Raw genomic sequence first — 16,061 nt, forward strand, 5'->3', positions numbered from 1 at the left:
AATTTCTTGTTTTGCTCATTCTGCTTTTAATCTGCTTTCTGATAACTTGTTACTGGTGTTTACGTGAGTGAAATGGGTCAAACTTTTGACAAGTGCGTTAAAGCCGATGAAGCTAGTGATGCTAGCGAGGTTTACCAACTACCTGCTCGATTAATCGACAACCCGATCGAGAAAGACGGAGGAAAGAAGGAGAAAAAGAGAAATAGGTTTCTGAGATGGATAAAAGGCCGCAAAGGTCCGGCTGAGAGAGAGGAGCCGGTTACACAAACACCTCTTGTGACCGCTGACAGAAGCAGAAATGATGGTCAGTCATAAAATCACCACATTATAACAATATCTAGACATATGTTCTCCATATTTCACAATAACAGTAAACGCATCTAGCCTGTTTAATAACACGAATGTAAATGTGTTATTAAATACGAAATACTTTGAACATCGCTATTTTAGCCCTGATGTGATTTTTGAACGATACTAGAGGATTTTCTCTCCTTGTTTCGTTATTTGCTCCCAGTCACCCATGTCCATTCAGTTTTGTAACTGATATATGCAATACTGTATATTTTTGTCTATATGACTAATTTCAGACATTAAGCACACAAGGTCTCTGAAGCTCTGAACACATACAAGTTATAATTAAGAAAAATGACAAACCAATACAACAAAATAAGAAATCAATCGAACTTCAACATATGATACTTTAAAGATTTATGTATTTCACACACATAATAATGACATATATAAGATATTCATTTTATTTTAACCAAAGATAGATATCAAACACACGTGTTAGACATGCATCATCTATTTTTACTGTGGATGTTGTTATTTATTGCTCAGGTTAAGGTTTACATTTACATTTACATTTAGTCATTTAGCAGACGCTTTTATCCAAAGCGACTTACAAGTGGGGTAGGTAATGGAAGCAATTAGGACAGCATAAGTACAACAAAAGCATAAGTGCAATTAAAATGAAGACTAGTCTCATATAGCCTAACACAGTATACGTAACCATTCACTCATTCATACATTTTTTTTTTTTTTTTTTTTTTTTTTTTAGTTGAGTAGAGAAGAAAAAGAGTAGAGAAGAAAAGAGTGGAGAAGAAAAGAGTCAGAACAGATCAGTCAGATGTTGGCGGAAGAGATGTGTTTTCAGGCGTTTCTTAAAGATGGCTACAGAATCTGCAGATCTTGTAGCAGCGGGCAGATCATTCCACATAGGTGGAACAGATCCGGAGAAGGTGCGCGAGAGAGATTTTTTACCTTTATGGGATGGCACCACAAGACGTCGTTCGTTTGCAGAGCGTAGGGATCTGGTGGGTACATATGTCTGCATTAGCGATTTAAGATAAGGTGGTGCCGAACCAGTAGTGGTCTTGTAGGCCAGGAGCAGAGTCTTGAATTTGATGCGAGCGACTACGGGAAGCCAATGTAGCTTAATGAGTAGAGGAGTGACGTGTGCTCTCTTTGGTTCATTAAAGATAACTCTTGCCGCAGCATTCTGGATCATCTGTAGATTGTTGTATGTAACTTTGTTACACTTTCACTTTGGATAAAAGCGTCTGGTAAATGATTAAATGTAAATGTAACTTATTGGTTGAAATGAAGATGTTAAATGTGTGATGATCATTTGAACTAATATTTAAAGTAAAATTTGCACTGTAAAATGCTGCTGTTGGTTTTCAATATTATCTATCAATAGGATTGTTAAATATTTAATTGATATGAGTTGATTGAATTGATGTTGTGTTTGATCTCATTTCGCTCAACGGATGTGATTTCAGGACGTCATCATACTGTAAAGTTTCAGCCAAGGTCAATCGAAGGTGAGATTACGTCCAAAATATCAACATATACAGACTCTTCATCATATGTTAAACATTGTTCATTTAATTTGGAAGAAATATTTCTAATTCTTGACATTTCCTTTATCTCTGAACAGAAATCAACCGCTTGCTGTATAAGATTGGGAAGAAGCTGTGCGACGGATCAGCTGGTTCAATCTATAAAGCCAGACAAATTCACAACCGCCAGAAGGTTTGACTTTTTCTCTTTTTCTTCTGTATTGTGCTCATGTTTTGAACATCTCTTTGTGTATCTTTTGGTCACTATTTTGTGAATTTGATCTAATGAAACAGACAGACTGATCAAATATAATCTCTATTGCTATAAATGATTGACATTTCTTTTCATTATGAATGCTTTTAGTGACATGATTTAACTGTAAATCTGGTTCTGTTGTTCAGGTGGCAGTGAAATATGTCGACAAGAACAACACAGATTACATCAGCATCGTAAGTATTGATTGATATTTAGCTGAAAATATCTTAAACACACACAACTCTTACAAACACACACAAACACACACTTCTGTTGACTTCAGTTTGTTGAAGACTGAGATAAATCCTTGTTTGTAAAGTGACCTTTATCTAATCCTGATAAAACTGTCTTTCTTGCAGCCGGGTTATGCTAAACCCATTCCTCGAGAGATCGCTCTTCTGATTCTTGCCAATGAGGGAGATAATGTTCCAGAGATTGTTCAGCTTCTGGAGTGGCAGGACTTTGAGAAGCATTACATCATGGTCCTGGACGTCTTCCCTCCTTGCAAAACTTTGAGTGACTTCCTCTTGGATGCAGGGAATCAAATCACAGAGAAGACAGCGAAATCTATCATACGGCAGGCGACCAAGGCTGCGTACATGTGTTACAAACGGGGAGTTTTCCACCGAGATATAAAACTGGAAAACTTCCTCATCAACACAGACACCCTAGATATCAAACTCATCAACTTTGAGTGCGGTGATTTATATAAGAATACGGCCTACAGGGACTTCATTGGTATGTTTTATCACTTCACACATGTCTATTATAAACAGCTCTTGATATAAATACTAAGATGACATCATTTAGATTCAGTGCTAAACTAATGCAGACTAATGAATCACATGAAATCTTGTTTCTTCAGGCACAGAGGATTACTTCTGCCCAGAATATTTTAAAACGGGCAAGTACCACGCTAAGTCCACGACAGTGTACTCACTGGGTGTCCTGTTGTTCACCTTGTTGTGCCGGAGATTCCCAGACTCTGATGACAAGAACCAGATGAAGAACAAGATCTGGTCTATACATGGCTTCTCTAAAGGTGAGATCTTCATCAGGCCGCCTGAAATTCTCAATGAAAATAAGCAGAACAAAATCAATGCAGATGTGAAGTTTAAAGAGACATTCAGATGAATTGACAGTTTAAGCTTATAACAGACTCTTTGTGTTTCCTCGCAGAATGCGGCAGTTTAATTGGAGCCTGTCTGCAGGAGAACCCAAAAAAACGCATTCTTCTGGAAAAGATCCACGACCACGCTTGGTTACAGGTACTGAAGATCTGCTCAGGTTTATTTCACTGATGTTATTCTCATTCACTGGACAAATATGTTCAGATAAAACACCAATTTACTGTTCATTTCAGGACGAAAATCAGACAGACGACCAGCAGAATATCATTCAGAATCCAGCCAATAATGAATCCGTTAATAGACTTTTCAAAGAAGAGATTCCACTCCCGCTTGCCAAAGACAGTCCGAGGAGAAGAAAGAGAGTGAAGTTGAAGCTCCCCACAGATAGTCGAGCATCAGGAGGAGGGATTCCACCTTCGCTCTCCACAGGCAGTCAGTCTAAAGAGAAGATGGAGGATGAAAAGCAAAAGAATTGGTTATCCAAAAGTGAGTTTACCTCCATAATCCCAAATCATATTCTGTGTTTTCATTCGAGTCGTTTTAGAGTTATTTTAAGATCAAGTAAGAGACAAAAATTTTGGGTCCATTAGGACAGTACTGCAGTAAAGATAAACTGCAGCCAGTACAGATAAATTACATTTCCTTTATCTCTGAACAGAAAACTACAACAGGCTGTATAAGATTGGGAAGAAGCTGTGCGACGGAGCAGCTGGTTCAATCTATGAAGGCAGACATACTCTCAATGGCCGGAAGGTTTGACTTTTTCTTCTGCATTGTGCTCATGTTTTGAACATCTCTTTGTGTATCTTTTGGTCACTATTTTGTGAATTTGATCTAATGAAACAGACAGACTGATCAAATATAATCTCTATTGCTATAAATGATTGACATTTCTTTTCATTATGAATGCTTTTAGTGACATGATTTAACTGTAAATCTGGTTCTGTTGTTCAGGTGGCAGTGAAATATGTCGACAAGAACAACACAGATTACATCAGCATCGTAAGTATTGATTGATATTTAGCTGAAAATATCTTAAACACACACAACTCTTACAAACACACACAAACACACACTTCTGTTGACTTCAGTTTGTTGAAGACTGAGATAAATCCTTGTTTGTAAAAACACCTTTATCTAATCCTGATAAAACTGTCTTTCTTGCAGCCGGGTTATGCTAAACCCATTCCTCGAGAGATCGCTCTTCTGATTCTTGCCAATGAGGGAGATAATGTTCCAGAGATTGTTCAGCTTCTGGAGTGGCAGGACTTTGAGAAGCATTACATCATGGTCCTGGACGTCTTCCCTCCTTGCAAAACTTTGAGTGACTTCCTCTTGGATGCAGGGAATCAAATCACAGAGAAGACAGCGAAATCTATCATACGGCAGGCGACCAAGGCTGCGTACATGTGTTACAAACGGGGAGTTTTCCACCGAGATATAAAACTGGAAAACTTCCTCATCAACACAGACACCCTAGATATCAAACTCATCAACTTTGAGTGCGGTGATTTATATAAGAATACGGCCTACAGGGACTTCATTGGTATGTTTCATCACTTCACACATGTCTATTATAAACAGCTCTTGATATAAATACTAAGATGACATCATTTAGATTCAGTGCTAAACTAATGCAGACTAATGAATCACATGAAATCTTCTTTCTTCAGGCACAGAGGATTACTTCTGCCCAGAATATTTTAAAACGGGCAAGTACCACGCTAAGTCCACGACAGTGTACTCACTGGGTGTCCTGTTGTTCACCTTGTTGTGCCGGAGATTCCCAGACTCTGATGACAAGAACCAGATGAAGAACAAGATCTGGTCTATACATGGCTTCTCTAAAGGTGAGATCTTCATCAGGCCGCCTGAAATTCTCAATGATATTCAACTGAATAAAGTCAGAGCAAATGTGAAGTTACATTTACATTTAAGCACTTGGCAATCGCTTTTATCCAAAGCAATGTACTATACATTTATACATAGGTATGTTCAATCCCCTGTGATCGACCCCACAACCTTCTGTTGTTGACGCAATGCTCTTACCACTGAGCTACAGGAAATCTTATAAATAAAAGGGATTATTCAGATGAATTGACAGTTTAAGCTTATAACAGACTCTTTGTGTTTCCTCGCAGAATGCTGCAGTTTAATTGGAGCCTGTCTGCAGGAGAACCCAAAAGAACGCATTCTTCTGGGAAAGATCCACGACCACGCTTGGTTACAGGTACTGAAGATCTGCTCATGTTTATTTCACTGATGTTATTCTTATTCACTGCACAAATATGTTCAGATAATCACCAACTTACTGTTCATTTCAGGACGAAGATCAGACAGACAAACAGCAGAATATCATTCAGGATCCAGCCAATAATGAATCAGTTAATAGACTTTTCAAAGAAGAGATTCCACTCCCGCTTGCCCAAGACAGTCCGAGGAGAAGAAAGATAGTGAAGTTGAAGCTCCCCACAGACAGGCGAGCATCAGGAGGAGAGATTCCACTCGCGCTCGTAACAGACAGCCAATTATCAGAAGGAGAAATTCCGCTCGTAACAGACAGCCAATTTTCAGAAGGATCGATTCCGCTCATAACAGACAGCCAATTATCAGAAGGAGAGATTCTGCTTGTCACAGTCAGTCGAGCATCAGGAGGAGAGATTCTGCTCGTCACAGACAGCCAATTATCAGAAGGGGAGATTCCGAATTGGCTCGTAACAGAGAGCCAATTATCAGAAGGGGAGATTCCGAATTGGCTCGTAACACAGAGCCAATTATCAGAAGGGGAGATTCCGAATTGGCTCGTAACACAGAGCCAATTATCAGAAGGAGAGATTCGGCTCGTAACAGACAGCCAATTATCAGAAGGAGAGATTCCGCTCGCAACTGACAGCCAATTATTAGAAGAATGGATTCTGCTTGCAACAGACAGCCAATTATCAGAAGGGGAGATTCCGCTCATAACAGACAGCCAATTATCAGAAGGGGAGATTCCGAATTGGCTCGTAACAGAGAGCCAATTATCAGAAGGAGAGATTCGGCTCGTAACAGACAGCCAATTATCAGAAGGAGAGATTCCGCTCGCAACTGACAGCCAATTATTAGAAGAATGGATTCTGCTTGCAACAGACAGCCAATTATCAGAAGGGGAGATTCCGCTCATAACAGACAGCCAATTATCAGAAGGGGAGATTCCGAATTGGCTCGTAACAGAGAGCCAATTATCAGAAGGAGAGATTCGGCTCGTAACAGACAGCCAATTATCAGAAGAAGAGATTCCGCTCGCAACTGACAGCCAATTATTAGAAGAATGGATTCTGCTTGCAACAGACAGCCAATTATCAGAAGGAGAGATTCGGCTCGTAACAGACAGCCAATTATCAGAAGGAGAGATTCCGCTCGCAACTGACAGCCAATTATTAGAAGAATGGATTCTGCTTGCAACAGACAGCCAATTATCAGAAGGGGAGATTCCGCTCATAACAGACAGCCAATTATCAGAAGGGGAGATTCCGAATTGGCTCGTAACAGAGAGCCAATTATCAGAAGGAGAGATTCGGCTCGTAACAGACAGCCAATTATCAGAAGGGGAGATTCCGAATTGGCTCGTAACAGACAGCCAATTATCAGAAGGAGAGATTCGGCTCGTAACAGAGAGCCAATTATCAGAAGGGGAGATTCCGAATTGGCTCGTAACAGACAGCCAATTATCAGAAGGAGAGATTCCGCTCGCAACTGACAGCCAATTATTAGAAGAATGGATTCTGCTTGCAACAGACAGCCAATTATCAGAAGGAGAGATTCCGCTCATAACAGACAGCCAATTGTCAGAAGGAGAGATTCCGCTCATAACAGACAGCCAATTATCAGAAGGAGAGATTCGGCTCATAACAGACAGCCAATTATCAGAAGGAGAGATTCGGCTCGTCACAGGCAGACCGAGGAGTAGAAGGAGAATGAGGTTGATGCATGCCACAGATTCCACTCGCACTCGCCACTGACAGTCGAGCAGCGTTGGGTATCAGTGCACCACACTGAATCTCCCAGTGCTCGCTGCCGGATACATGGTGCCTCGGGTTTGAGTGCGCCTGCAAGCCGCACCCGCCCTCAGTGCCGTGTTTCCCGGAAGTGCATGAGGAACTCAGTAAGACCTGGAAACATCCCCTATTTCGGCGCATGCCATCAAACTTGTTCCTTTGCCCTTTCTTCCCTTGATGGTTGGGCAGCGAGAGGATTCCGTCTCGGTGCACCACAGACAGCCGACCATCAGGAAGAGATATTCGATACCATGTATCGGAAATGGTGATGATAATGAGATGTCCCTTGCACCATTGAGGGGTCTTTACTGGCATCTGACTCCAACGATTCCTTGCAGCTCCCTCCTCCAGGGGGTCGAGCTCAGGAAGAAGCGGATGTCGAAATGTCATTCATGCTTTTCCTGGCATGCTTTCTCTTACTCTCCCACTGCTCGATGGCGGATACATGGTTCCTCGGGTTTGAGCGCTCCTGCAAGCCGCGCCCGCCCTCAGTGCCATGCTTCCCGGTGGTGTATGAGGAACTCAGTAAGACCCGGAAACACCCCCTTTTTTCTGCGCGTGCCATCAAACTTGTTCTGTTGCCCTTTCTTCCCTCCATGGTTGGGCAGCTAGCGGATACGTCGATGTCCCCCAGGTGGAACATGCCGTCTCGGTGCACCACGGACAGCCGAGCATCAGGAGGAGATAGTCGATACCACGTATCGGAAATGGTGATGATAATGAGATGTCCCTGGCAGCATCGGGGGGGTGACCTACTGGCATCTGACTCCAACGATTCCTTGCAGCTCCCTCCTCCAGGGGGTCGAGCTCAGGAAGAAGCGGATGTTGAAATGTCAGCCATTCTTAACTGTGCTGCGCGAGCGTTGGGTTGCAGTGCACCGCTCTGACTCTCCCAGTGCTCGCTGCCGGATACATGGTGCCTCGGGTTTGAGCGCGCCTGCAAGCCGAGCCCGCACTCAGTGCCGTGTTTCCAGGAAGTGCATAAGGAGCTCAGAAATACCTGGAAACGCCCCCTTTTCCTTAGCGTGCCGTCAAACTAGTTCCTTTGTCCTTTCTTCCCTTTATGGTGGGGCAGCTAGAGGATTCGTCGATGTCCCCCAGGTGGAACATGCCGTCTCGGTGCACCACAGACAGCCGAGCATCGGGAGGAGAGATTCGATACCACGTATCGGAAATGGTGATGATAATGAGATGTCCCTGTCAGCATCGGGGGGTGACCTACTGGCATCTGACTCCAACGATTCCTTGCAGCTCCCTCCTCCAGGGGGTCGAGCTCAGGAAGAAGCGGATGTCGAAATGTCATTCATGCTTTTCCTGGCATGCTTTCTCTTACTCTCCCACTGCTCGATGGCGGATACATGGTTCCTCGGGTTTGAGCGCTCCTGCAAGCCGCGCCCGCCCTCAGTGCCATGCTTCCCGGTGGTGTATGAGGAACTCAGTAAGACCTGAAAACCCCCCCTTTTTTCTGCGCGTGCCATCAAACTTGTTCTGTTGCCCTTTCTTCCCTCCATGGTGGGGCAGCTAGCGGATACGTCGATGTCCCCCAGGTGGAACATGCCGTCTCGGTGCACCACGGACAGCCGAGCGTCAGGAGGAGATAGTCGATACCACGTATCAGAAATGGTGATGATAATGAGATGTCCCTGGCAGCATCGGGGGGTGACCTACTGGCATCTGACTCCAACGATTCCTTGCAGCTCCCTCCTCCAGGGGGTCGAGCTCAGGAAGAAGCGGATGTTGAAATGTCAGCCATTCTTAACTGTGCTGCGGGAGCGTTGGGTTGCAGTGCACCGCTCTGACTCTCCCAGTGCTCGCTGCCGGATACATGGTGCCTCGGGTTTGAGCGTGCATGCAAGCCGAGCCCGCACTCAGTGCCGTGTTTCCAGGAAGTGCATAAGGAGCTCAGAAATACCTGGAAACGCCCCCTTTTCCTTAGCGTGCCGTCAAACTAGTTCCTTTGTCCTTTCTTCCCTTTATGGTGGGGCAGCTAGAGGATTCGTCGATGTCCCCCAGGTGGAACATGCCGCCTCGGTGCACCACAGACAGCCGAGAATCGGGAGGAGAGATTCGATACCACGTATCGGAAATGGTGATGATAATGAGATGTCCCTGGCAGCATCGGGGGGTGACCTACTGGCATCTGACTCCAACGATTCCTTGCAGCTCCCTCCTCCAGGGGGTCGAGCTCAGGAAGAAGCGGATGTCGAAATGTCATTCATGCTTTTCCTGGCATGCTTTCTCTTACTCTCCCACTGCTCGATGGCGGATACATGGTTCCTTGGGTTTGAGCGCTCCTGCAAGCCGCGCCCGCCCTCAGTGCCATGCTTCCCGGTGGTGTATGAGGAACTCAGTAAGACCTGAAAACCCCCCCTTTTTTCGCCGCGTGCCATCAAACTTGTTCTGTTGCCCTTTCTTCCCTCGATGGTGGGGCAGCTAGCGGATACGTCGATGTCCCCCAGGTGGAACATGCTGTCTCGGTGCACCACGGACAGCCGAGCATCAGGAGGAGATAGTCGATACCACGTATCGGAAATGGTGATGATAATGAGATGTCCCTGGCAGCATCGGGGGGTGACCTACTGGCATCTGACTCCAACGATTCCTTGCAGCTCCCTCCTCCAGGGGGTCGAGCTCAGGAAGAAGCGGATGTTGAAATGTCAGCCATTCTTAAATGTGCTCGCGAGCGTTGGGTTGCAGTGCACCTCTCTGACTCTCCCAGTGCTCGCTGCCGGATACATGGTGCCTCGGGTTTGAGCGCGCCTGCAAGCCGAGCCCGCACTCAGTGCCGTGTTTCCAGGAAGTGCATAAGGAGCTCAGAAATACCTGGAAACGCCCCCTTTTCCTTAGCGTGCCGTCGAACTAGTTCCTTTGTCCTTTCTTCCCTTTATGGTGGGGCAGCTAGAGGATTCGTCGATGTCCCCCAGGTGGAACATGCCGTCTCGGTGCACCACAGACAGCCGAGAATCGGGAGGAGAGATTCGATACCACGTATCGGAAATGGTGATGATAATGAGATGTCCCTGGCAGCATCGGGGGGTGACCTACTGGCATCTGACTCCAACGATTCCTTGCAGCTCCCTCCTCCAGGGGGTCGAGCTCAGGAAGAAGCGGATGTAGAAATGTCATTCATGCTTTTCCTGGCATGCTTTCTCTCACTCTCCCACTGCTCGATGGCGGATACATGGTTCCTTGGGCTTGAGCGCTCCTGCAAGCCGCGCCCGCCCTCAGTGCCATGCTTCCCGGTGGTGTATGAGGAACTCAGTAAGACCTGAAAACCCCCCCTTTTTTCGCCGCGTGCCATCAAACTTGTTCTGTTGCCCTTTCTTCCCTCGATGGTGGGGCAGCTAGCGGATACGTCGATGTCCCCCAGGTGGAACATGCTGTCTCGGTGCACCACGGACAGCCGAGCATCAGGAGGAGATAGTCGATACCACGTATCGGAAATGGTGATGATAATGAGATGTCCCTGGCAGCATCGGGGGGTGACCTACTGGCATCTGACTCCAACGATTCCTTGCAGCTCCCTCCTCCAGGGGGTCGAGCTCAGGAAGAAGCGGATGTTGAAATGTCAGCCATTCTTAACTGTGCTGCGGGAGCGTTGGGTTGCAGTGCACCGCTCTGACTCTCCCAGTGCTCGCTGCCGGATACATGGTGCCTCGGGTTTGAGCGTGCATGCAAGCCGAGCCCGCACTCAGTGCCGTGTTTCCAGGAAGTGCATAAGGAGCTCAGAAATACCTGGAAACGCCCCCTTTTCCTTAGCGTGCCGTCAAACTAGTTCCTTTGTCCTTTCTTCCCTTTATGGTGGGGCAGCTAGAGGATTCGTCGATGTCCCCCAGGTGGAACATGCCGCCTCGGTGCACCACAGACAGCCGAGAATCGGGAGGAGAGATTCGATACCACGTATCGGAAATGGTGATGATAATGAGATGTCCCTGGCAGCATCGGGGGGTGACCTACTGGCATCTGACTCCAACGATTCCTTGCAGCTCCCTCCTCCAGGGGGTCGAGCTCAGGAAGAAGCGGATGTCGAAATGTCATTCATGCTTTTCCTGGCATGCTTTCTCTTACTCTCCCACTGCTCGATGGCGGATACATGGTTCCTTGGGTTTGAGCGCTCCTGCAAGCCGCGCCCGCCCTCAGTGCCATGCTTCCCGGTGGTGTATGAGGAACTCAGTAAGACCTGAAAACCCCCCCTTTTTTCGCCGCGTGCCATCAAACTTGTTCTGTTGCCCTTTCTTCCCTCGATGGTGGGGCAGCTAGCGGATACGTCGATGTCCCCCAGGTGGAACATGCTGTCTCGGTGCACCACGGACAGCCGAGCATCAGGAGGAGATAGTCGATACCACGTATCGGAAATGGTGATGATAATGAGATGTCCCTGGCAGCATCGGGGGGTGACCTACTGGCATCTGACTCCAACGATTCCTTGCAGCTCCCTCCTCCAGGGGGTCGAGCTCAGGAAGAAGCGGATGTTGAAATGTCAGCCATTCTTAAATGTGCTCGCGAGCGTTGGGTTGCAGTGCACCTCTCTGACTCTCCCAGTGCTCGCTGCCGGATACATGGTGCCTCGGGTTTGAGCGCGCCTGCAAGCCGAGCCCGCACTCAGTGCCGTGTTTCCAGGAAGTGCATAAGGAGCTCAGAAATACCTGGAAACGCCCCCTTTTCCTTAGCGTGCCGTCGAACTAGTTCCTTTGTCCTTTCTTCCCTTTATGGTGGGGCAGCTAGAGGATTCGTCGATGTCCCCCAGGTGGAACATGCCGTCTCGGTGCACCACAGACAGCCGAGAATCGGGAGGAGAGATTCGATACCACGTATCGGAAATGGTGATGATAATGAGATGTCCCTGGCAGCATCGGGGGGTGACCTACTGGCATCTGACTCCAACGATTCCTTGCAGCTCCCTCCTCCAGGGGGTCGAGCTCAGGAAGAAGCGGATGTAGAAATGTCATTCATGCTTTTCCTGGCATGCTTTCTCTCACTCTCCCACTGCTCGATGGCGGATACATGGTTCCTTGGGCTTGAGCGCTCCTGCAAGCCGCGCCCGCCCTCAGTGCCATGCTTCCCGGTGGTGTATGAGGAACTCAGTAAGACCTGAAAACCCCCCCTTTTTTCGCCGCGTGCCATCAAACTTGTTCTGTTGCCCTTTCTTCCCTCGATGGTGGGGCAGCTAGCGGATACGTCGATGTCCCCCAGGTGGAACATGCTGTCTCGGTGCACCACGGACAGCCGAGCATCAGGAGGAGATAGTCGATACCACGTATCGGAAATGGTGATGATAATGAGATGTCCCTGGCAGCATCGGGGGGTGACCTACTGGCATCTGACTCCAACGATTCCTTGCAGCTCCCTCCTCCAGGGGGTCGAGCTCAGGAAGAAGCGGATGTTGAAATGTCAGCCATTCTTAACTGTGCTGCGCGAGCGTTGGGTTGCAGTGCACCGCTCTGACTCTCCCAGTGCTCGCTGCCGGATACATGGTGCCTCGGGTTTGAGCGCGCCTGCAAGCCGAGCCCGCACTCAGTGCCGTGTTTCCAGGAAGTGCATAAGGAGCTCAGAAATACCTGGAAACGCCCCCTTTTCCTTAGCGTGCCGTCAAACTAGTTCCTTTGTCCTTTCTTCCCTTTATGGTGGGGCAGCTAGAGGATTCGTCGATGTCCCCCAGGTGGAACATGCCGTCTCGGTGCACCACAGACAGCCGAGAATCGGGAGGAGAGATTCGATACCACGTATCGGAAATGGTGATGATAATGAGATGTCCCTGGCAGCATCGGGGGGTGACCTACTGGCATCTGACTCCAACGATTCCTTGCAGCTCCCTCCTCCAGGGGGTCGAGCTCAGGAAGAAGCGGATGTAGAAATGTCATTCATGCTTTTCCTGGCATGCTTTCTCTTACTCTCCCACTGCTCGATGGCGGATACATGGTTCCTTGGGCTTGAGCGCTCCTGCAAGCCGCGCCCGCCCTCAGTGCCATGCTTCCCGGTGGTGTATGAGGAACTCAGTAAGACCTGAAAACCCCCCCTTTTTTCGCCGCGTGCCATCAAACTTGTTCTGTTGCCCTTTCTTCCCTCGATGGTGGGGCAGCTAGCGGATACGTCGATGTCCCCCAGGTGGAACATGCTGTCTCGGTGCACCACGGACAGCCGAGCATCAGGAGGAGATAGTCGATACCACGTATCGGAAATGGTGATGATAATGAGATGTCCCTGGCAGCATCGGGGGGTGACCTACTGGCATCTGACTCCAACGATTCCTTGCAGCTCCCTCCTCCAGGGGGTCGAGCTCAGGAAGAAGCGGATGTTGAAATGTCAGCCATTCTTAACTGTGCTGCGCGAGCGTTGGGTTGCAGTGCACCGCTCTGACTCTCCCAGTGCTCGCTGCCGGATACATGGTGCCTCGGGTTTGAGCGCGCCTGCAAGCCGAGCCCGCACTCAGTGCCGTGTTTCCAGGAAGTGCATAAGGAGCTCAGTAATACCTGGAAACGCCCCCTTTTCCTTAGCGTGCCGTCAAACAAGTTCCTTTGTCCTTTCTTCCCTTTATGGTGGGGCAGCTAGAGGATTCGTCGATGTCCCCCAGGTGGAACATGCCGTCTCGGTGCACCACAGACAGCCGAGCATCGGGAGGAGAGATTCGAAACCACGTATCGGAAATGGTGATGATAATGAGATGTCCCTGGCAGCATCGGGGGGTGACCTACTGGGATCTGACTCCAACGATTCCTTGCAGCTCCCTCCTCCAGGTGGTCGAGCTCAGGAAGAAGCGGATGTCGAAATGTCATTCATGCTTTTACTGGCATGCTTTCTCTTACTCTCCCACTTCTCGATGGCGGATACATATTTCCTCGGGTTTGAGCGCGCCTGCAAGCCGCACCCGCCCTCAGTGCCGTGTTTCCCGGTGGTGCATGAGGAACTCAGTAAGACCTGAAAACACCCTCTTTTTCGCCGCGTGCCATCAAACTTGTTCTGTTGCCCTTTCTTCCCTCCATGGTGGGGCAGCTAACGGATACGTCGATGTCCCCCAGGTGGAACATGCCGTCTCGGTGCAGCACGGACAGCCGAGCGTCAGGAGGAGATAGTCGATACCACGTATCAGAATTGGTGATGATAATGAGATGTCCCTTGCACCTTCGGGAGGACTTTACTGGCATCTGACTCCAACGATTCCTTGCAGCTCCCTCCTCCAGGGGGTCGAGCGGATGTCGAAACGTCAGCCATTCTTAACTGTGCTGCGCGAGCGTCGGGTTGCAGTGCTCCGTTCTTACTCTCCCAGTGCTCGCTGCCGGATACATGGGGCCTCGGGTTTGAGCGCCCGCCCTCAGCGCCGTGTTTCCCGGGAGTGGAGGCGCGTGCCGTCAAACTCGTTCCGTTGCCCTTTCTTTCCTTGATGGTGGGGCAGCTACTTGTCCCCACCGCTGCCTATTTCTCTGCATCAGAACTTCGTAGAGACACAGGGGTTGGTTCGTTTCACTCATATCTTAGAGCAGGGTTTCTCAAATCTTACCCTGGAGGTCCGGAGCACTGCAGAGTTTAGCTCCAACCCTGATCAAACACACCTGAGCAAGCTAATCAAGTTGTTCAGTATCACTAGAAAATCACAGGTATGCAAGTTTGATCAGGGTTGGAGCTAAACTCTGCAGTGCTCCGGACCTCCAGGGTAAGATTTGAGAAACCCTGTCTTAGAGTATCATCATTGGTAAAATGCTAAGCCACGCCCATAGCAACCAAACAGGTTATCCTAGCAACCGTTTAGCAATACCCATATCTCTGCATCTGAACATCATAGAGACATGGGGTTGTTTTGTTTCATTCATGGCCTGGAGTATCATACTAGCAGCATGCTAATTATGCCAGGGGAAAATCCTAATCATGCTAACAACATAATAAGCCCGTTTTTTACACACTGGGCTCACATTATTTTTTCCATCATGTTAGAAAAAGTTTAACAATAAAATTCAAACTATAAAATTTAAACTAGCTCAAACTCTTCAGGACTGGCTTTGTCAAGCCAACAGAAAGTTTGTACTCGAACTTTATAATCTATTTGCTTTTTGCTTTCTTTTCTTTTTTTCAGCTTGCTTTCTTTTTCTTTTTAAATCTTAGCAATATATGGGTTTAACACAAGGATAAGTAGTCGAACCTAGTGAAAAAACAATATGCCAAGTATATTAAGTTTTGGTATTATAAAGTGTACTTACATTCAGACTAATGATCAGTACTTTAAGTATGTTAATGATAAGTTAACTTAAAGAGTGCTATTTTGGGAATACAAATTTTGTACTAAATATATTTAAGTTGAATTTTAATTGTGATAAATTACAATTTCAAGTGTATTTAGTGTACTTTCATGTGCTAAAGTGGAACAATTTCAAGTATGTTTAGCATATTTTAAGCATATACCTTTATATACAAATCCATTATGGGCTTGATTAGTGAAATAAAAGTGTTTGCATTACAAATGCAATATGAGTTTTTTTCAAATGTGCAGTAAACCATGGATATGTATATTTTGAAGTAATGCTATACTGTTTGATTGTAATATTTAGATACTAAAGATTGCACAATGTAATCAAAAACTACAGCTTATCCCCGGTGAAAAAAAAAAACTTTTTGTATTTCAAATATATTTTATTTTTAAACATTACACTGTAAATATACTAACATAATATAGCGCACTTTTAAATAAATTTAAAGTTTATTAGTAATATACTTTTACTTAATTTTTACCATTAAACTTCAAATCTACTATTAAAAATTGTAATTAAGTATATTTAAAAAAAACACATTTTAAAAAATGTGTCTT

General features: G+C 46.8%; 1 protein-coding gene across 2 annotated transcripts; it reads left to right on the forward strand.

The window, feature by feature from the left end:
* Positions 1 to 39: 39 nt before the first annotated feature.
* Positions 40 to 15,834, forward strand: LOC130413185 (uncharacterized). Of its 2 annotated transcripts, XM_056738208.1 has the most exons (15): positions 165 to 304; positions 1,061 to 1,241; positions 1,785 to 1,826; positions 1,943 to 2,037; positions 2,247 to 2,294; positions 2,460 to 2,838; positions 2,966 to 3,142; positions 3,280 to 3,368; positions 3,464 to 3,716; positions 3,889 to 3,983; positions 4,185 to 4,232; positions 4,398 to 4,776; positions 4,904 to 5,080; positions 5,372 to 5,460; positions 5,555 to 15,834. In XM_056738208.1, the coding sequence occupies exons 2-15, from the start codon at positions 1,130 to 1,132 to the stop codon at positions 7,229 to 7,231; spliced, it is 3,660 nt and encodes a 1,219-aa protein (XP_056594186.1). In that variant the 5' UTR covers positions 165 to 304; positions 1,061 to 1,129; the 3' UTR covers positions 7,232 to 15,834. The 2 variants fall into 2 exon arrangements, with proteins under 2 accessions (XP_056594185.1, XP_056594186.1); XM_056738207.1 differs by lacking the exon at positions 1,061 to 1,241 and having other exon boundaries at positions 40 to 304.
* Positions 15,835 to 16,061: the final 227 nt, after the last annotated feature.

Source organism: Triplophysa dalaica, chromosome 23 (assembly GCF_015846415.1).
Source record: "Triplophysa dalaica isolate WHDGS20190420 chromosome 23, ASM1584641v1, whole genome shotgun sequence".
NCBI lineage: Eukaryota > Metazoa > Chordata > Actinopteri > Cypriniformes > Nemacheilidae > Triplophysa > Triplophysa dalaica.

Coding starts and splice junctions, on each gene's coding strand:
- LOC130413185 (XM_056738207.1), top strand. CDS start 73: ATGGGTCAAACTTTTGACAAGTGCGTTAAAGCCGATGAAGCTAGTGAT. Junction 4,233..4,397: donor ACACAGATTACATCAGCATC/GTAAGTATTGAT, acceptor TCTTTCTTGCAG/CCGGGTTATGCTAAACCCAT. Junction 4,777..4,903: donor GGCCTACAGGGACTTCATTG/GTATGTTTCATC, acceptor TTCTTTCTTCAG/GCACAGAGGATTACTTCTGC.